The sequence below is a fragment of the Elaeis guineensis genome, chromosome 12 (genome assembly GCF_000442705.2).
Source record: "Elaeis guineensis isolate ETL-2024a chromosome 12, EG11, whole genome shotgun sequence".
Lineage (NCBI taxonomy): Eukaryota > Viridiplantae > Streptophyta > Magnoliopsida > Arecales > Arecaceae > Elaeis > Elaeis guineensis.
In genome coordinates, this window is record NC_026004.2 from 12222565 (window position 1) to 12245018 (window position 22454).

At 36.4% G+C, this 22454-nt stretch overlaps 1 protein-coding gene across 2 annotated transcripts; it reads left to right on the forward strand.

Annotated features, from left to right (window-relative positions):
- The first annotated feature begins 1151 nt into the window (after window positions 1–1151).
- LOC105055169 (choline/ethanolaminephosphotransferase 1) lies at window positions 1152–18931 on the forward strand. 2 transcript variants are annotated; one of them, XM_010936911.3, is made up of 19 exons: window positions 1152–1325; window positions 1714–1850; window positions 3727–3736; window positions 3832–3882; window positions 6640–6717; window positions 6972–7047; window positions 7141–7163; window positions 7252–7352; window positions 10628–10722; window positions 10875–10943; window positions 15172–15241; window positions 16856–16919; window positions 16993–17033; window positions 17137–17221; window positions 17449–17511; window positions 17685–17743; window positions 17855–17907; window positions 18442–18514; window positions 18603–18931. In XM_010936911.3, the coding sequence occupies exons 2-19, from the start codon at window positions 1714–1716 to the stop codon at window positions 18622–18624; spliced, it is 1170 nt and encodes a 389-aa protein (XP_010935213.1). In that variant the 5' UTR covers window positions 1152–1325; the 3' UTR covers window positions 18625–18931. The 2 variants fall into 2 exon arrangements, with proteins under 2 accessions (XP_010935213.1, XP_019709787.1); XM_019854228.3 differs by lacking the exons at window positions 1152–1325; window positions 1714–1850; window positions 3727–3736; window positions 3832–3882 and adding an exon at window positions 5798–5899.
- Window positions 18932–22454: the final 3523 nt, after the last annotated feature.

Genomic DNA, 22454 nt, shown 5'->3' on the forward strand with positions numbered 1-22454 from the left:
TATAATATAATCCCGATCTATGAAGTACGGGTTTAAGTCGGTTCGGATCCGGATTGGTTCGGGTCTAGGCACATAATTATAAAATATGAATCTATTTAGAGCTTTGATGGAGGGGCTCAGCGTATATAATTTTATCCGACACTAGCTAGCATATATCCTAAAAGACTAAATTATTATTACAGTAATATTTTCATGTTGAATAAGAATGGCTCTTAAATCTCTGCACAATGAAAGTATTCGCTTTGATTAAATTATTATTACAGCAGCGGCTTCGAATCAGAAGTACAAAAACTACTGCAATTAAGCCACAGAAAAGCCAATTTAGAGATCCTTTCTCCCATAAGTAGAGTGGAATAACACTAATTTTATTGATAGGTTCGATAAGTCAATTTTGCAATGAAGGTACATGAATCATGTCTCCGCACAATCCACAAATGTATAGATCAATGTAACAGAAAAGTGTGTAAGTTAATTAGCATATAAGAAACATTCATAAGTGTTTCTTGCGCAAGGAGGGACATGATACAAAAAGATTAGATCGGATCGGATCATTTATATCAAGATCTAAATTAATTCAAAAATCTTCATGGATCAAATCGAATCAGATTTAAAATCAATAAATCTAGATTCGATCTAAAAAATAAAATAGATTCAAAATTTGATTTGGATCCATGAAACTTTAAAAATAGTTCAGATAGGATCTGTACAAATTGGATCGGATCATGGATCGATTTGACCTATTTACAGTTTTAGTTGGAGATGGTAACTGCATGAGATTATGGAGGAGTTGGACTTGTCGTCCGGAAGCTATGATGGATTTGGAGATGATAATTGTCGGAGGTGGAGTTTCCTGTTTTACTTTTTGCTAGATAATATGTTATGAGTTATTTTATGGTCAATAATTATGGGTATTTTTTTTACTAAAAAAATAATTATGGGTATTTTAGTTATTTTAGCTACTTCTGAAGTGGTGTACGGCCAGATGGACAACCGGGCTACCCTAGTGTAGAAAAATAAACTTTGTTGGCTCATTAAAAGTTTTTAAACTTTTAGCATCAATGCATTTCTCACCTAGGTTTGAGGATGCAGCTGTATTTTCCCTTTTATTTTTATGAAAAATAAAAATATATGAAATATCGACAAATATTCATCATTGGGCCGCTTCAGTGGGGCGCAGGTTCGATTATTCTATTTCGTATTCGGCCCCTTATTCGTTTTCCGCATCCCTCCTTCCTAGATTTTAGGGCGCCAGAAGGGAGAACGAAAGCTCCCCCAGATCGCCGGCCCTCTCCTTCCGTCCTGATCGCTCGATCCCCAAACTCAAGGTTGGTGATCCTCAAACCCTAACATTCCCTCTTATGATTTTCTCTTCGATCTCTTTCCCTTTTATTTTTCTCCGATGCTTTAGGAGGGGTTTCCTTAGATTTATCTCCGTTCTTTTGTCTCCCATCGCCGGATTGTTTACAAGTTTCTTGGACTTCTACTGCACTATCGAAATGTTTGTTTTATGCTTTGATTATTACTTGTTTTGTTGCTTAGAACAGCGAATCGGTGACGTCGGCTTTTTCCTCTTCTCGATCAAAAAAAAAAAAAAACTCTGCCTTCGTTGACTTTTTCTTGCTTCGAGATGTGTTCTCGTTTTTTTTTTTTTAATGCCTTTTTTAAGAAATTGTGTGCAATAAACTAGAAATTTGAGGTTTTGTTGCGTTGCAGATGGGATATATAGGGCACCATGGTGTTGCGACGCTGCACAAGTACAAGTACAGTGGCGTGGACAACTCGCTGCTCGCGAAATATATATTACAGCCGTTTTGGAGTCGCTGTGTGACCCTTTTCCCGCTTTGGATGCCGTGAGTTTTTTTGTTGATCCTTGCTGATTGAAACATAGCGGTTTATTATATAGGTTTACTAAAGTGCTGTACTTCATGGATGGTTTTTTGTATTCGCCTGAGTCGTGTATCCACTTTTTACGTTAAAATCATGTGCACTGAAATTTATGTTGTATCCGTCTATTGAACACGTGGTATTTATTTTCTGAAAATTTATCCGTACTTGATAATTTGTTCGAAACACTTATTTATGGCATTAGCCTTTTGAATATGATTATGCATCATATTATACATTGAATCCTAAATATTGAACTTTTGATGTCAATACATTGTAGATTGCGTAAAGTAATAAAAGTAGATGAACTGCAAATAATTATATGGAGAAGAAAGGTTCTTTTTGTGCTCAGAACTGGCAGTCTCCAAGCATGAGCAACCTGCATGGAGTCACCTTTAGCTTCATTAGATTTTACTTCATGTTTTTTTTTTTTTTTTTTTAAAAATAAATTTTTCCATAGATTTTTGAAGAATTTTGAGGTCTTAGCTTTCCATTTATGCAGATTATTAAAATGTTCTGAATATATATATATATATATATTCTAAATTTAGCCTGGATAAGCATGTGGACTTCTAGCTCTGCTTATCAAGGGAATTTATTCTTAAATATTGATATGTGGTTGAATGTACACAGATTAGAGAACTACAATGTTTAGCAATGTAAATTAACATTTCTATTAAGGGGTCTAATAGTTTCACCTGTTTTCTGTATATAACTATTTCCATGTTTGAGTGGAGCTTTTCACATACTTCTTTGTGATAATTCCAGATATATTTCTGCCTATTACTGAAACAATGAAATGTGTACCTTAGCATTTAGGAAGACATTTCATTCTTGAGATAGTCCACTAGAAAGATTTGAATATATATGTCACCAGGTCAGTTTTCAACTGAATATATACGATAAGATCAATATATGGTTGCATTCTTCCTTTTTTTTTTTTGGTACCTTTCTATAGTCAAGCAGTTAGTAATTTTATGAAATAAAGCTACAACAATTCACTGTATAGTGTGAAATAGGCATTGCTTTTCTCTCCCCTTTTTTTTTTTTAATTTTTAACCCTGTCGCTTTATTGGCTTATTCGACCATAAGGAAAATTGGTCTTGGTTAAACTTCCCTTTTGTGGATAAAGTTATTGAAATCTCAATCTAAATATCTAATGATGGAGATTGCAACAATTTAGGTAATCTAAATAATGCATTTCTAAAGTTTGAGGTTAAAATTTTGAGATTTAGTCTTGTTCTGTGTACATCAATGGATTTCTGCGGGAAGTGCTTGAGCACATGTTGTGTTGGTCAGGAATTCAAGCCTAACGCAAACAACTACAAGGGCCACAAAACTGTGACTAGACTTCTCGTGTACATATTCCATATAATAGAATCCATGTACATACTCATTAAAACAAAGGAATACAAAATTGCAAGATGATGAACTTGTATGTTTGTAGTGTAGATGCACTGTTGACAACTGTGCCTTTATTGCTTTAACTTGATCTATTGATACGTATATGCAAAGTAACTTTCCTCTGAAAATTGTGACGTGAAATTATTCAATTTCTATAACTGTTGATTAAAATCTATGATTCTGGTAATGTCACTAATTTATGTCAGTCTGTTTGGGATGATTTTTGCATTGGGTATGCAATTGTCCTGATGTAGTTCTAACTGCTATCCCTTCACCTCACTAAAATTAGGATGTGACTAACTGTACATGAATGATACAAGTTGTAGTTGTAGATTATCATAATTTTTTTTTCATTGGATATCTCTAACATTAGTTTACTTTGTTTTTTCTTGTTATTCTTTTTTGGTGGTTGGGGCTGGGGGGGGGGAGATTCTCCAGTCCGAATATGGTAAGAACTCTCTTTTAAAGGTTTTCTTTATTATAGATTCTTCCAGATGATCATTTTTACTGTAGGGGCAGTGACACTGTTAATGTGCTTTCCAGATCACACTTACAGGTTTCATGTTTTTAGTCATATCAGCACTTCTTGGCTATGTAAGTATTTCTGCTAATAAACTATTGCAGATTTTATGATGTCATTATGCATTTATTTTTCTTTTCTAGCTTGATATTGATGTTCACATTACTTGTGCCATTCTTTGAAAAACTTTCCTTAGCAATAGGTATTTTAAAGATTTTGGGAATTACTAGATTATTGTATCCGTAATTTTATTGAGGCACAACATAGTATTATGAGTGGCTATGGCTTGATATGCAAAACCTGTGTCTGAAATTCTTGTTACCCAGTCATGGGTAATATGCAGGAGTCTGATTGAAGATTTTCAAGTTTTTGGCTCACCTTGTGGCATATAAGAGAACCATGGCATTCTTCATCTTGTTAATCCCAAGAAGTCTTGGCAAGAACTGATCCATCTGTTACAGATTAACATGTATCCAGAGACCATCAATTGATTTTATCGACTATTTTATTTTGTATGAGCCTGTGATTCAATTTCTCACATCATTCTGAATTTTGAGGTTTGTTTTGAGTAAGTGACAATTTGGTTCAACAAATTTGGAACTTTTTGAGTCAGCATAAAACTTGAGATTTTCACCTCTAGGTGAAGTCCAGGGAAACTTGGTGTTTCAGCTGTATGTTTCTTCACTCCTATACCTTTCTTTTTCTATTTGTGCGTATTGCTTTCCTAAAAGCTCTCTCTCAAAAGCTTTAAGGTCCTTGTGCCAAAGGATCTTTTTCTTTTTACTTTTATAAATTGTATAAAACATCTTATCAACTAATCTAAGCTTTTTGAGGTGAGTCCTTTTCCTTATTCCTTATTTTCAGCATACAACACCAAGATTTTGTACTTCCAGGTCTTAGGTCAACGTCAATGGAAGGTCTCTCAGTAAGGTTGTTCTGGATGGTTCTTTAGATTGGAGATAACTTGTATGAGTTGCACGGTGGAGAGTTTTCTTTAAAGATCTAGGATTTCCTTGTGTCACTTTAGAATTTAAAATCTGAAAAATTATAATTGTGGTGGTGAGATCTAACCAACTCGTAATGGCAGATATATTTGTGTTATATTTTATCAATGAAATCTTAGGCATGCACCTTGGAATCCATTAACAGACATTTTTATGCAAAGGATGGTGGGAAAAATTGGAGTGCTTGCCATTTTGTTGGTTAGGTTTGTGATTCCGCTGACAATAGGTAGCATGATCTAGTATTGGGAGTTTTGGGAAGATGAACTTCGTACTTAAACAGACCAGCCTCTGGCATTTATCTCAGAGAAGGTTGAGTATTGGTGGATTTTGTAGGTTTGGCAGGGTATTGGCAGTCAGCATATTCAATGTATCTACTTTGTAGAGACATTTTAGAATGTCAGTATTTAGGAGCAGGTAATGATTTTGATGTAGGGGCAGGATGGGGTTATAATTTTAAAAGTTTTAGGTGAAGAATGGTGCGAAGTCGTGCTATGCTTTTTTGGCCAATAATCCTTGATGTGTACCATGTTGGTATTTTCATTATGCCAGCCATTATCACACATTTACATTGGAATATGTGGATGAATGTTTTAAGAATATGCAATTGTATGCTAAAATTATTTTTAATTTCTGTTTCAGACTGTTTTTGGGTAGATCAATGATAAACAAATGCTTCTTGAACTTGGATATAAATGATTACTTATTATAAAACCTTGAATTTTCCTGAAAATTTTGCTTTTTTTTTAAAAAAATTAAAAACATAGGAAAAGTACATAACACATTGCATTTGCAAAACTAGAATTTATGGTAACAAGGAACAACACTTTTGATTTGACCATAATTATGTCCATATTGATAGGTTTATGGGTTGTGATTTTCCTATCATTCTTATTAAGAGCTACCTTAAATAATACGCTTGTTAATAGAGCTTTTCTAGTTCCTTTATCATCACTTTGATCTTTGTGAGTCTTCCTTTTGTCATCTATTTTAGACTGTTAGACTAGATTCGGGCACATCTCCTTAAAGGCCTCCTCAGATCTTTGTTCTAATTAAGCCTCACATGATCTGTGCTGCACTCCTCCAATATGTAAGCTCCTCACTCTATTTTTTGTTCTTTTTGGTGCAACTTCAACTCAACATTTTAATCTTCTCCATGCTCACCTTGTTTTCTTGATTCTTATTGCTTGATGTTCTGGTGAACTTTACTACCAAACTCTCTTCTCTTAATTTTCAAGTATGATTATGTTAGAACATATTGTCTAAATATTATGTTACTGATGCCATTCTGACTATATGTAGTGTAGTATTAAATTATATTACTATTTTTGATTCTGTTAAATATATTCTACATATTATTATCACAAACTTCGAAAATTTACAGAAAAAAATGCTGTTTCAAAATATACTGCTGAAGGCAGTATAGGAATGTAATTTTAAAATTAGGTTCTCTAACTTAGCACTTGCAAGAGTTAATCTAATTTTGTGCTTTATGTTACAGATTAGATTTGCATCGGCATATATATTGGTTAATGGGCTTAAATAATGACTCTAGGTTTATTTATTATTGGGCTTCAAATTATTTTTACTTTGGGTTTGGTTCATAATTGATGATATATTGTTATTCTGTATCACCTGATATATACTTTGCGTATAGACATTGATTGTGCTTTTTAAAGCTTGCCAACACGCTGTCAGTAAAGATGCATTTTGTCATATTGGTGAATTTATCTCTCTGTTTTGATTGCAAGCAATTCGACTTTTGCATGTATATCTACAATCATGTCCCCTTCATTTTGCATGTTATCCATGTTTATGTTGGCTTCACAGATTTATTCACCTCATCTAGACACAGCCCCCCCAAGATGGGTCCACCTTGCTCATGGAATGCTTCTTTTCTTATATCAGGTTTGTTCAAGTTTGTTTACTGGACTTGAAAAGGATCTTTGTCCTCATCATATCGTTGTTCCCTGGTTGGAGTCAAGAAAAGAAATCATCAGAGAATTGCAATATGCTTATTAAAGAAATTTATACATTTAACATAAACTAACACCATATGAATATCATACAAGAAAAACAAATACGATTATTAAACCCTTTTCTTATCATAGGAATCAATTCAGGTTTACTAACACTACAAGCTTCAATCATGTATGCATCAGACCTTTGATGCTGTTGATGGTAAACAAGCAAGGCGTACCAATTCATCAAGTCCATTAGGGGAACTTTTTGATCACGGTAATTTCTTTTGCCCTGAAATCCTTTATAAGGGTTATATCCATGTGATAGAAGTTTCTTTATTGATCTTTTTATAAATCTGTGTTATTGCAGGATGTGATGCACTTGCATGTGCTGTATGTTCACCCTTCTTGTCCTTTGGTGTTGTTTTACATTTGTGGTGTTTTGACTTCCCTAACAAGCTTATTCTTATGTTGTTTTCAGTTTGAGTCATTGGCTTTTGGAAGCACAGCAATGTGTGGAAGGACTACTTTCTGGTTTTGGGTAATTGCAGCTATCCCATTTTATTTGGCCACATGGGAACAGTGAGTTCTTTTAAGGTTCTCATATTTGTTTTTGTGGTGCACATTTTACTCCTTGGATCTGACTGTAATGAAAGTGAAACTTTATCTATGGTTCCTTGCATTGTCTGCGGCCGGTATGGGGCAATTATACCATATCGTACCGATATACTGTCTTGTACCATACCAACATTTGGTACACTGCCTGGTACTGTACTGAACCGCGTATTGAACCGTGATAGGATGGTACTGGTACAGGGTCTGGTACCGAGATAGTGAATCTTGGTTCCTTGTGGAACTAGCTTTTCTGTGTAGTCATTTATCTGGAACGCCATCTATTTTATAGTATATGATTGCTGAAATAGTAGCAACATGACCCACAAAGTTGGTATCAATGCTGTTGGAAAGTGAGGTTTTCTTTTTCTCCTTTTAATCTCAAACCTATTTCTAGCTTGTCTTTAGATAGTTAAATCTTCTTTAGTTTTGTCTGCTATTGAGACACTTCTGTATGCTGTTTAATTATATGATTTAATTCTTGAAACTAACAGCATGAATTCTTATAGTCCTGAGAGTCTGAGACACTGTTGGAAAGACTGATAGCATGACCCTGTTTATTGCCTTGAAAGACTGAAAAGGATGCATATTCAAGTTTAGATGTACTTGTTGTTCATAGGCGTACTTTTGCATTTAGTTTCTTGCTTTTGCTAAAAATCTTTTACCATGAGATTAATACCTCTTACTGTGTCTGTTAGGCAATATTGACAGCAAATGACATAGTTGTTGACTTTCAGAGTATTTTTAAGAATTTAACATGTCAGTTTTTATGTAATAGAATGCCTCTGCATGTTTGTTATATGTATGTTCTTTAATAATGTATAATCAGTCAGACCAGCTGCTGCACATGGTATAACTTAATAGAAGATATCCTAGATCCAGTGCTAGATTGTACACCATTTCTAGGTCTGCATAAAGTTGACATGGAAATGTAATGGGCCATGTCAGAATTTTGAGGGTCCACATAACAGTGTTATCAAGTGGAAATCAAGACTTCATCATGATCAATTCTGAAACATTTCATTATTAACAATATAGCCTCCATGTCTACATAAAAGGTTGGTTTGCCAATTTTGATTTTAAGAAACATTTTATTATGCTCAGATCTAGCCTGTAATAATATCGTTGTGAAAGTTTGCTTTTCAATTTTGTTAATTTGAATTTTTAGTTTAGTAAATAGTTTCATTTAGGAAGTAGATAATAGTAAAATTGGGCTATCTCATGTTCGGCAAGAGAGGGGTAGTTGAGGATTCTTAAGGTGAACTAGCACAAATGGTTTGCTTCTTGATCAATGAAAGAAGGTAGAAGAGGATATAGAATGTGAACTGGTAGCATTTCAGTTCTCTTGCCTTCAGGAAGTCAAATCTCATTGGATTTACTAAGCATGTGGTAAGAAGTGGTTTTCAGAGCATAATATTATTTTGAAGGGATGATGCAATTGAAGTTTTATTGTCTTCCTAAATCGTGATATGTCGCAATGAGCATTGTGCTCTCTTCAAGTTCTTATGGGAGTTTGTTTTTCACAGATCCAAGACAAGCCTATCTGTGGTAGAGTAAGTGCAAGGCTTGTGTATCTAGACCCAACTAATCCATGCTAACATTTTGTAGCCTTCACTTATTGGCATGAGGTACTGGAGAACAAGGCAAACAACCGAAGCTGGGAAGTAAAATATGATACTAGTTGATGTTAACAGGGACTCTGCAGTGTGAATGGTCTTTAAAGAAGCATGTCTCCAACTAATTGTTCTAAATTCTTTTCCTTTAGATGTGCAAGCATGCATCCACCTCATTGCAACCTCTGGGTTATGAAAGTATTGCAGAATAATGTCAAACTGAGATAAAATTGTTTCCTTTTGTACTCTAATTATGTAAACATCATCATTTGCAAAACAAATCTTATCATTGGTAAGGTATTTAGTAAGGGGCGGTTCGGATGCCATATATCCAGTTCATTGGATGTATCTGAGGAAGCTTGAAAATTTGATGGGAGGTAAGGAAATTTTAGAGAGAGATGGCGATGGGAACTGAAGACTCCAACGCAGCAGTGTGATCTCCAGTTTCACTCATCCCAAAATAATAGAAATAACTGATACAATATGAAAGGTGATTTACAGCATTCCTGGATTTTTGGGATGATATGAATTAAAATATATTAATCAGAAGGAAATCTTGCCTCTGCCCCCTAAATTCTTCCAACTGTATGCTGTTTAAGGAATATTCAGCAGATAAGGTCTATGGGCACACAAACAGGCCCTAAAGGATCATTGATCTTTTCCATGCAAGCAAAGTTCGACAAAGCAACCTTTATATATTCCCCTAATTGATCATGGTGATGTTGTCAATGATGTATCTTGCCGATAAGCTCCAATTGAATTTCTTCATGCCAAAAAGTGCTCATGTAGACACATCACTGTTCACCCAATAAGCTCATAAGTTGTTAATCATGGTAATTTCTTCTTTATATGCCTCTTGAGTGAAACAATTTTACAGATTGGAGAGGAACCATCACAACCAGTGTAAAATGGCTTAAAGCAATTCATGTTTCAAGATTGATGAACCCTGTCCACACCAAGAGTTCCACCTTTAAGATGTTCTCCAGCTTTTTAGAAGTAGGAAGTGGACATTCATGTGGGTGAAGTTCTTGATGAGTTATATATCAAGAAACAAACCAACAACCAAAGGGAAAGAAACTGGGTGAAAATTATCTCTTATCTACCCTAGACTTTCTTTTATTCTTAAATATGATCGCACAACATTTTGGAGAATTCTTATCAGTGCAGCGAGTGACAAAAAGAAAAAGAAAAACAAAACAAAACAAAAACAGCGATGGAGATGAAGCTAGGGTGCCAAAAGGCACATTAGGACAACAGATTGAAAATCCAAAACTCCACACCCGTGATATGATCTTCAGATCTAAATCTACATGTGGGTTAAAACAGAAATACCTTGGTGGTTTATTACCATGCATCTTTAGTGACCACAAAATGGAAAAATTTACAATGACGATATCAATGGTGCAATGAGTCTGCATTATATGTTTCTGTGGTCATAGTTTTATGTTAAATTCATGTGCTCCATACATTCAACATGTTACATGTACTTTGTGATTTTCTGTAGCTTATATTTATGTGCCTTTCTTGACTTTTTAGTATAAATCTAATTTTTTATCAGATTTTATTTTACATTTTTTTGTTGTTAATAATTTGATTTGCTTATTTATTGACTTGTCCTTGTTGTTTAAGCAGCTTCTTTACAAATACTCTTATTCTTCCTATAGTAAATGGACCCACGGAAGGGCTAATGCTGATTTATGCATGCCATTTTCTGACATTCTTTCTTGGTATGTGAAAGTTCTTTAGACCACTGTGCAAAGTACCAACATGTTATTTCTTTCCGGTGTGAGATATTTGTCATTTCTTAAATAGTCATTGTAAGTCTTTATGCCTTTATCATGTCTTGTGGCTCCTCTGATTTCATTTTTTGTTCCTTCAGGAGCTGAATGGTGGGCACAAGATTTTAGGAAGTCCATCCCCCTTTTTAGCTGGGTGCCATTAGTTCCTGGTATGTTATATGGTAAATTATTTTGATAGACTTCTAATCATATTTTGGTAATCAAGTAGAATAAGGAATGCATAATTTTGCTTTGCATGTCACTTATTGTGCTTAGTTCTAAGGTTACGTTTGGTGCATTGTCAGGCAATCTTAAAAGGTAATCTGGATTACTTGCAGGATAGATTGCCACTATCAAATTGCTAGTAATGTTGATTACTGTATTTGGTACATGCAGGTAATATTGCAGTAAAATTACTGAAAATCTTGATTGACATGTTTGGTATGACAATCAGTAGTGTAACATCAAATTCCCAAAATATCCTTAAATCAAATTATTAGTTTAGCATTTTAACATATATTTAGTAGAACCAGTGATCCAAATCCTTAGCCAGATCAATCTATGTAACATATATTAAAAAAATTAATTTTTTTGATATATTAAAATTCAAAAATAATTAAATTATTTATTTAATTTTTTTAATGATAAAAAATATTTATTATCAAAATAGTTGATTCGGTGGCTGTTATTATTATTATTATGAAAAAAATCTAAAAGATTTTTTTAATTATTTTTTAATACTTATTATTATTATTATTATTATTTTATTTTATTTTCCTTCTTTCTCCTTTGCGCGCCACATCCTGACCCCTCTTCCCCCCCACCCTCGGTGGCCCCTAGCTGCTCCGCGCACTCTACCCCCTACGGCACCCCGCCCGTTGCGCCTTCGGCACCGTCCTCCAGCCGTCCGTGCCTCCTCCCATCCTCCTGCATCGCCCCTTGGCCTCTCGGTGAACCCGTACCCCGTGCCCCCTGCAGGCGCCTCCATCGTCGCCCTCACCCACCTGCGCTGTTGCCCTCACCCACCCCATCAGTCCCCCGCACCCCACCCCCCGCAGCCCCTTACCCGTCACGCCTTCGGCACCGTCTCCCAGTTGTTCGCACCTCCTCCCACCCTCCCGCACCGCCCCCTGGCCCCCGGCTAACCTGCACCCCATGCCCGCTATGGCCGTCTCCATCGCCGCCCCACCCACCCATGCCGCCGCCCTCACCCATCCTACCAGTCCCCCGCACCCCACCCTCCGCAGAACCCCACTCGTCGCGTCTCTGGCATCACACCCCGACTGCCTGTGCTGCCCTGGCCACCGCACCCTGGCCCCTCGGTCGAAGAGCTATCATTGGCGATGAGTTGAACGGCGGCGAGCCGACTGGAGGCGAGGTGAGGGGGAGATTTTGGTGGCTAGGGCTTGGAGGCAACAGCATGAGCGGCTTCACGTGATGGAAAGAGGAGTTTAGTTTATTTTTTTGATGAAGGCAGTTTCGTCCAAATATTTTATTGTCAGATTACCAAATATTTGGTAATCTGGATGGCCATCCTTCTCTTAGATAATCGGGATTACCTTCTGGGAGGTAATCTGGATTGTCTTGATAGCCACCCTTCCCTTAGGTAATCTAGATTACCTTCTGGGAGGTAATCTGGATTGCCATCCAAAGAATGTACCAAATGCAGTAATCCGGTGGGGCCCCTTTAAATTGCCAGCAATCTGGATAGATTGCCAGCTACCAAACACGAGCTAAGGGAGTGAGAGGTGATTGGGGATCACAGCAGATTTCGAGTCTACATAAGGTGATTAAACATCCAAGCCTTGGATTGACTTGGATGACTTGGTGCCATGATGGGGTGCTTCACGAGCATAATTAAGCATAGTTGGAGCTTTCCATGTTTTTAATCTTAGTGTAAATTTGTTTTGGTTTTATTTTATTTTCTGTTCTTGTGATTCTAGGGCATGTCTTCTGTAGTTTATTTATAAAAGGATGGAATTCAAGTGACTAAGTTCGGTCATATAATTAGTTAGAGATTCAAGCATTTTAGGAACAAAATTGGGGCAGGTTACTGTTCACGGTACTGTAAGGTGAACACTAATTCTGGTGGCTATTTAAGGGCTTCTTTTTAGGGTTTTTGTGATGATGGTGATGTATGCTTTTCTTTTCAATGAATGAACTCTTCTTATTTTATGCATGTGAGGTGTTGGAATATGGGCGCAAGGCCCTAGAGAATGAGTACCTATTAAGCTGGTGTGAGATCAGTGCGTTCTTCCTTGACTTTGAGGTTCTCTTGTGCATCTAGTTTCCTCTGTTGTCTTTTCTGTTCTTTTCTGGTTGTCTTTCTATTGCCAAAGTCTTTCATCCAGCGGCCTTAACAATGCTTAATTTAACATCTGTTAGCGGCCAAATGATAGTCCTTTTCTCGGACTGATCTGGCCTGCTAACAAGGTCACCTTGGCTGACTGATTTCTGTTGTGCAGCAGTTTTGAAATATATTGTTATCTGTGAGATGGTTAGGAGGCCTAAGATCGAAACTCTTGTTAGGCTTCATATGAGAAACCTAGGCACTTTCAACCAAAAAAATGTTGAATCTCATTAAAGATTACTTTTACAGCCTTAATAAGATATATAAGCTCTTTTTCAGCCTGATAATACATTATCAAAGGTTCCTCTGATGCACATCTTTGAGCATGCTTTGAGCTCGAGAACTCAAATCTCATGGATGGGTACCATATTTATGGCTGTATGATCTTGAATGTAGTGGTGGTATGCCTTGGGACAAATGAACAAAATATATAAAAGAAGATGTCTTTTAGTCTTCAAGTCATTATGGCCTTGATGTAGGAAGATGAAACCATACCGGATCGAAAAGTTGCTTTCAATTTAATCCTCTTAATTTTCTAATTTATAATTCAGTTAGACATCTGATTTTCTCACATTTTTTATCCATTGGAGCTGTATTTTTCGGTGTTAGATATGAAGTGTAATAGAAAAGGCATCAGAGAGATTCATATGGCAATTCATCATTTTTGATGCAAACCAGTGCTACATTTACCAATTTTTTTTTTTTTTGTGCTACAAGTCCATAAACTTTTACCTGAATCACTAACAATTTTGAGAAGTTTATTATGATACCTGGTAATTATACTGTTCATTGGTTGGAGATAAGTGTTATTGTATCATGAAGCTTCAACAATTTAAAGAGGTGACAATTAGAGAATCTATTTAAATATGTTGTTTTTCTAGATTATGGTGGATTAGAGTAGTTTGCCTTTAACTGTTAAAAATTTGGTTGGTGGATGAGGACATTGAGGAGACTATTTTAATCAAAGATGATGCATCAATATTCTGATAAACATAATCATGCAGGTATATCACATCAAATTTGTTGAGATAGATAGGAGTTGATCTACACAATTATTGATGATGAGGTTTGATAATCATTCCATCTTGAAAGCTTGGCCTAGCTACAAGTGCAGGATTCTGCATTGATCATGATCTTAGGTCTAAGGTTTACTGTCTTGGTACCAAACCCCATATTTGTAAACCACCTGTAATGAATCGGTTCCATATACCTATACTGATACATGTTATGCTGTTGGAGTTGGCATAGCACTTGTTGCATGTGTCAATACAGTCCCGTACTAAGCCATTGTATCATGCTGGTATGGACCAGGTCGGCACATTACATGTTGTATCGGGTGTTATAGTTTGGTGCTAAAAACCTTGCTGAATCCTTCTTAGCAATTTTACATGCCATGAAAGCTTTTGTTGTAGGTGTGCTTCAGGGAATCTTGTGTGCTATTCCCATGCAACTAACATGAGATATTAACCTGGGCACATGAGCATATTCAAATCTAATTTGACATGATGTTTTGAATTGAGGAATAAAATGAGATTAGAGTCTAGTTAGCAATTGTGTATAAAAGTTTGATCAGGTTTACGATTAGTTTAATGAAATTTTATCTTTTAGTCTCAAAAGTGTTGAAAACTTTCGGGGCCATGAATATACTTGTAACATGTTAGATATTGCAGCAAGGCTTGCATGTTTAGATTTCATATAGGGACTTTGAAATCCGTATGGTGACTGATATGGTATGATGTGAATGCAGTAATTAGGACATTGAAGTGCTCTTCCAAGATGCTTTTACCCAAAGAAGCTATTGCTGAGCTTCTTCAGTTTTGTTGATTAAAAATGGCACCTCATTTTTTTGATCCAATATAGCAGTTTATTGTGGTCCTTTATTATTTTTAGCTGTTGATAAAGTAGCTATTTTTCATCAATGGTGTTATGGCTTTTTATAAGGTGTAACTGTTCATCAAATTCTTTACCTATCTTGCGTGCAAGTTAACTATGTTATGATTTATGGAGCATCCTCTCCTGACTAGCTTTTTGGCCTAATGTTGATTCAGAAATACCACTATATGGCGCTGTGCTATTTCTAATGATTGTTTTCGGTGTACTGCCAACCATTGGATCTAAGTAAGTTTCTTTTTTTTTTCTTTTTTTTAATGCAAATTAAATTATCAGTTCAACCTTGGCTTTGCTGCTTGTTATTTTTTCCGATGCTACCACAACCGACAACATTTACCCTAACTATGTAGGTCAGCCGCATGCATCTCTCTTTGAATTCCATTGTTCCAGTCTCCATTTTTTAGAAAAATAAATTATCTTCTGTCACTTTTTTAGTAATCCCGTCATTGTGTAATATACTGTGTCCTTTTCAGGTAGTTGCATCCTGAACATGCAAACTACCCCTGGGTTTAGCACTTTTCTTTTCTAGCTTTTAATGACACATAATCTTGATAAATCTTCTTTGGGATCCTGCTGTCACTTGCAGCTTGGTTGGTATTGCAGAACATGAAGGAACTGGAATATAAGTTACAATATCTAATGCTGGACAGATTTTTACAGGCTGAAAAGAAGCCTCTCATTGTCTCTTTAATCTGTTAGGGAACATTAAAATTAGAAGGAAACTGTTTCTTGGTCCTGCAATTTGGAGAACTAAAGTCGTCTGTATTTGGCGTCCATTGTTGGTCTTATCTTGGCAACTTACTGTTTTCTGAATTTAAAAAAATCATTACTAGTAATTTTCTTTGTCTAGGAGATTTATCTTGTATATTTTGGTGTACTTGAGATTTGTCTAGTTTTGTATAAATAAATCAGGGTTTAGAGGTTCGAGGTTTGAACCTTGGGAGTGTTTGACCACGTATTTGACCTGGGTTTTTCTTACATCATTTGTTTGAAATTATTGGTGGTTCCCCCACTTCTTAAAACAGAGAAAAGTTGCCATTTACCTTGGAAACCTGAATCTCCTCCACAACCACTTCTAATGCTTCCACCGCCTTTGTCTGACTCTATCTTTATGGCACAACAATCAAATGGGAGATTGTCTCAGACAGTAAAAATATTGGTGCATCTTCTCCCTCTGGACCCATATGCCATACTTTCCTAACCTGACCGAATTGACAGTCAAAAGCCCGCTGGTCTTACATTTCCAAGTCTTGATTCCTTTATTTCGAAACTATTCATTTGATGACTACTTTTCCTTCTCCTGGGTTTATTAATTTGCTGACACCTTTTCCTTCTCCTGGGTTTATAAAGTTGACTTCTTTATTTTGAATCTTTTGTTAAAATTTCCACGTTTAATCTTATACTTCCGTTTGTGATTCATGTCATGGCTTTATGTGGAAGGTTGAACTTTCCAACTTTTTCTGATGAAAAATTTAGGAAAGTGATTTTCATGTGAATCATGATATGTAATCTCCACAAAAATAGTCCTTGAATGGGTCACGTTGCCAAAGTTAGTCCTCCATGTTTTTTGGATAACTTGTTTTAGTTATGGAGTTCCACTAAATGCCAGTCCCAAGCTTGGTGACTGGATCAAGGTTTAGTATTGGGTTTGCATCTGACTGCAAAAGAGGCTTAAACTATTTAATTGCATATGAATTGACTTTTGTTGCTACAATGGATGTAGCCATTGATAGAATGAATGCTGATGGAGGTTTCTTGCCAGCATACTTCTAATACTGTGATGATGCTTGTTGGTTGCTATCATGGCTATCATGTTTTCGTAACTGATATGTTCTTGTGCAGCATTAGCAATGTCCATGTGGTTGTCCGAGCAAGAAAAGGAAGCATGTTGCTGGCATTAGCAATGGTAATATTCCGTCTGTAATACATTCCGTTTACCTTTCCAGGTTTCTTAATTAACTTTTTGCCTTTCTTGACAGCTCTTTCCTTTCGGTGTCCTCATGGCCTCAGTTCTTATCTGGTCTGAATATGATGCTCCCTACTGTTATTTTTTTTTTCCTTTTGGGAAAAAGCCTTAAGAAGTATTAAATTTTGTTCCTGACAGAATTTTGAATATATTGCAGGTCTTTTTTGTCTCCTTCTGATATTATGCACAATCACCCACATTTGCTTATAGTTGGAACGGGTTTTGCATTTGGATTTCTTGTGGTATGATTTCTAATTGCTTTTATCTTTCTTAGCTATAAATCTTGGACTTGGATTTTACCAGATGCTGTAATCATCATTGCATCATGGGTTGCATGTTGTCTATACAACACACTTACGAAACAGCATGGCATATCACAATATAAATTTTGTTGGAGACCTAGTGCAAGCAATGCTTCCATTGTGTGTTTTCATGTAATTGGAGAGCTTAATTTGGAACTTACTGGCAGGGAAGGATGATTCTGGCTCACCTTTGTGATGAACCCAAGGGTTTAAAAACTGGAATGTGCATGGTAACTGCCACTTTCTGAACCGATGAATCATCATATTTATTTATCCCTTTGTCTATTCATTCAAGTCATACTAACAGGATCATGAATCTGGGCCAGTAGCTTTTGTTCGTCATACACAGTTATCCTAAACATGTTTGTTATTCTGAATTTACTGACATGTTGCCCTGTAACAGTCTTTGTTGTTTATTCCTCTTGCCATTGCAAATGCTCTTACTGCAAAGCTTAATGATGGGTATGCAATTTTTTTCTTGCTTTACACATGCCTTTTAGAAACTAGAGTTAGCTTCTATTTTGTATGCCTTTGCTTTTTTTCTTGTGTTTATTTGCCTTCTCTTTGTTGCAGAATTCCTCTGGTTGACGAGCATTTTATGCTTCTCTTGTATTGTGTATTCACAGGTAGAAGAAATCCTGTTTTTCTTGGGATTCAGTTATCTTGGTTTTCTTTATTTTATAGACATGTTATTTATGTTATATTTTATTCTCTTGCTATGTCACCTCAGAGATTAACCTCTTTCTTGGGTTAGTCTTCCTGAATGTTTTGCTTTAGTCAAAATTAAATTGTTGTTACAATTTAGGCTTTGCTCTCGCTGTGAGAGCGGTTCTGTGGCGGTGACGAACCTGTTTCATTGGCTTTATTGTTTAAACAGGAAGACTGATTCCTGTTGTATGCCAAATGCAGTGTCAGTATTTATGCAAAGATGATAGATTATTGATTTGATATTGTCCCTCATGGGTGGCATCTTGAATCCATAAAAATAGGTCTCTATCTTGTCCTGTTATGTATGTGGTTTCTGGTGCAAATCATTCGATCTTTGCCTAGCTTTTGGCATTATGTGTCGTGCATTGGGCTGAGCTTTGCTTGCAATACTTCAATTTGTGACCCGGGTCTTCCAATTATACCATACCTTACTGATTTTCTGTTTGTAACAGTGGGACTCTACCTGCATTTTGCTACGTCAGTCATCCATGAGATCACCAATGCACTGGGCATCAGCTGCTTCAGGTTTGGCAATCATTTGACTCATGGCTATATGCAAGCTTTTTCCAAAATCAGGGGCATCCTGTGACAGCTTTACCCCATTGATTAACAGGATAACTCGGAAAGAAGCTTGAGAAGCTATTGGTCCAGGTGCTTTTAATGCTTTGATGCATTCGATGTCTTGCTGAAGCCAGAAAAGCTACATTGAATAATTCAATTTTTTCTGATATTATCAGATGATTTTCCCTGATTAATTTTTCTTCAGATTATCGGGGATTTTGTATGAAACTAAAGCCATATTAACATTAGTTTAGACAGAATGAGGAAAATATTGTTGCCTTCTAGGTTTTCCAGCAGAGACGTGTGGAAGTCAATTCTTATGTTGTATCACCATCTGTTGTACATTTATTAAATGAAGTTAATGATATTTTTTTTGAGGAAGATGGAACAAAAAATAGATTACAGAGAGAAGAGAACTAATGCAGATTAAGAGGGCATTAATTTGGTGATCTTTGCTGATAAATGACAAGGTTTTCTGATTCCTTCTTTTCTGGCTTTGATTATGATGCACGTAGGTCCATTTTCTTCTTTAGGTAGTATGCTCCAAATAAACATGGTATTGTACAGCACCCTCCAAAAACATGGTATTGTAAGGTTCCGGTTCAGCACAGCATTCTCAAGTCAGCTATTGGCTCTTTAATTCAGTATTATCTGGTGTCTTGAGAAACTACATGATCGAACAATGACTTGACAAATTAGATTTGTTTGAGACAACTTCATGACCCGACTCTTTTTATTGTTTGAGTATGTCAAATTAATCAGATGGGTCGTAGCTTTCGCGCGGAACAAGGATTCACCTTCGGATCTACCATCAGATTGCACAATGGTCGCTTTGAGTGCTGTGCAGATAGATGAATGCTGTTTGTCATGCTCTGAGATCGGTGCAGGGTGCGAAAGGTACAACCAAAACCCAAATTAATCAAAGGCTTTTCTTTTATGTCCTTGTGTGGAACCTCTGTATTGTTGTTTATGCAACTTGTTTTTTTTCACGTTCTCGTGGTTCATGCTTCTCGAACACTATTCGGTTTCTTTTATTTCCTCGTGTGGGACCTATGTTGCCGTTTATGCAACTCGTTTTTTTTTTCACGTTCTCGTGGTTCATGCTTGTCGAACATTGTTCGGTTGCCTCAAGGATTTAGTTATGGCAAACAAGCCAACTCCGAAGCTGTTTTTTTTCGTTTGTGGGTAGAATCGGAACTACATTTTGTTGTGATGATAAATTTAACAGTACTTGCTTGGTTCTGGAAGGGACCGGATTTGTTCCGGTGATAAGATGATGGCTGTTTTGGGGGCTTGGCTTTTGATAGATCACGTTGATCATTGGGGAAAAATTCGTGGTATTATTTTTCGAATGGGATTACTTACTAAATGAGATAAAATATCTTTTTCGAACGGATTTGGCTTACTTATTTATTTGTTTAAAAGAAGACTATTCGCCTTCAACAAGATGGTTTAATCAGTTGCGAGCGCTTGGTCGCTCTTTGCCGCTGTTAGCCATGGCTGCGGGTTTTCAAGATGGCGAGATTTTAAGACCTGCCACACTCGCTTCTATTTCTCTTCTTTGTTCTTTCGAGGTTAGCCTCCCACTTCACCGAGAGAACAAGCAGCAGTTGATCACAAACCAAACTCGGTTTTCCAAATCTTTACCGTCTGTATGCACGGAAAAAACTTCGACTCCGACAAATGAATCCAGAACAGGAAGACCGCTAACATCCGTGCAAGCCCCTCCTTTTCCTTCAAGAAACCTCTCCGCATTTACAGCCCTCTCGCCCAGCCAGTACACCAGATACCCTTCTTGGGAAGCTAAAGGTGCGCTTGGTTTGTGATTGAAATTGGAAGCGGAATTAGAATGGAGACCAGAACGATCATATTTTGTGATATATTTTTGATCGTGGTGGGAATAGCATTTAAATTTTGAGAGATCGGGACATTCTTATTCCCTAGAAATTAGAATGAGATTAGGACTTCTACCAACCACATAGTTGGAATGCGAGTGATTCATTCCCATTATCATTCCAAAGCCAAACTCTTCCAACCAAACATGCCTTAAAATCTTTGGGAAGGAAAATTCAAGACCATTCCAGGAAGTAAACATGGTTCATAAAATTAAATCGAGTCCACTAGCAGCAGTAGAAGAAGATGGAGGCAGGTCATGATGACCACCTCCCGGCCGACCAAATCGGTGAGGTCTGTGAATGCCATTGTCATCATCAATTAAGCTTGGATTGCTTCTTCCAGGCATTCTTCATCCTCCTCTTCCTTGCCCACCTCCTTCACCAAGCCCTTTGACGCTTTCTCGAGCACAGCTCCCCCTCCATCCCACCCGTCAACCAGAACCACTTAATCGTCTCATCTCCACCACTATATATCTATCCTCCCATTTATTTAGCCATCTATACGGACGCACATGCATGGAAGAAGAGATTAGCCTGTGGGCATGTTCTTCATGTTCCTGTTTGGCCACGCGCTCAGTCTTCTTTCTTCAGCAGCTCATCGCTGCCACATCCAGCCATCAAATTTAAGAGCTTGTTCCTGTTTACGTTACCAAAATGCCAAAATTTAAATAAAATGCATAACGGTAACAAAGGTCGATTCTTTTGATTGGCTGTTATTTCACGTTTAGCTCTTATTAACGGCATATTATATCAAGTCCATAATTTTGACGTTTATTTTATATCTAATCTATGGTTCTATTCATTAATGTATGCATTGTATTTCCAAGTGTATTTGTGCAAAACAAAGATTACCATGTATTTTTCTTTTTTTTTTTTTTTGATGTAAAGGGAGGATAAAACTGCCCTGTTTATTTAGTAAAATATAAGTAAATTGTACATAAGCGTAACATTGCCGACAGCCGAGATGGCTAAGGCAATACCTTCAAAAGCCTGTAATGTTCAATCAAAATCTTGTCTAAACCTGTATTTTCTGCTGTTAAGACACACAGGTTTCTGTCAAAACCTATGCTGTTCCTACTGTGAAGACACACAGGTTTCTATCAAAACCTCTATGCTGACGAAGCCTATCTATTGCTTCATTAGATATTACATTTTCAATATTTTCCGATGATTACCATGTATTTTTCAGTAGGAAAAACCCTTAAAAATACTTTTAATTGTGCAAAATACAAGTTTAATTATATGTAAACACTAAATCTAAAATGCTAGGCGCGTGCAGGGATGGAACATCAAATGGCACTTGGACAAAGGATTCCTATTCCGGAGCCTAAATGTTAAGAGCACATAATCCCTTTTTTCTCAAAAAAATTATTATACTTCTTTCCAAAAGTAAACAAGAAAATTGCTTCGTCTTCTCAAATGTCTGTTTGAAATTTGGTCGACCCCTTTTATTTTGAACCATTTGGGACAAGTTGGTATTCTGACCTCTAATTAACCATCTGCTTGCTGTGTTTGGCGTCAAGTTTGTGTAAATTATCGGGTAAACATAGCAATATCCACTGCAAAATATATATCATCTCAAGAAGTTCCAAATATTTTATAAGTAATGACAAAAACAATGTCACTAGATATGCACCATTGCTATTTTGACAAGATAATAAAAATAAAAAAAGTAACAACATGACCTTTGTCATGCCTCGAATCTATCCCCCAAGTTGATTACATGGTATGGTCGCACGAACCCTAAAGTAAGCTAGAGAGGCCATGCAAGACTATAAAATATACAAAACCTCTAAAAAATTAAAATTTATTTAAAATAATAAATAATTAAATATGTCAATTAAATAGATTCATAATGGTCAAGCAAATTTATTCAATTACAATTATTCAAATACCCATTAGTATCAAAAATTGAATTAATTAGTGGACTAATAACTCTACTATTCAAATTTCATGCCTAACCTCACCAATACTAGATATTCTGCGATTCTAAAAGAAAATAAAGAATT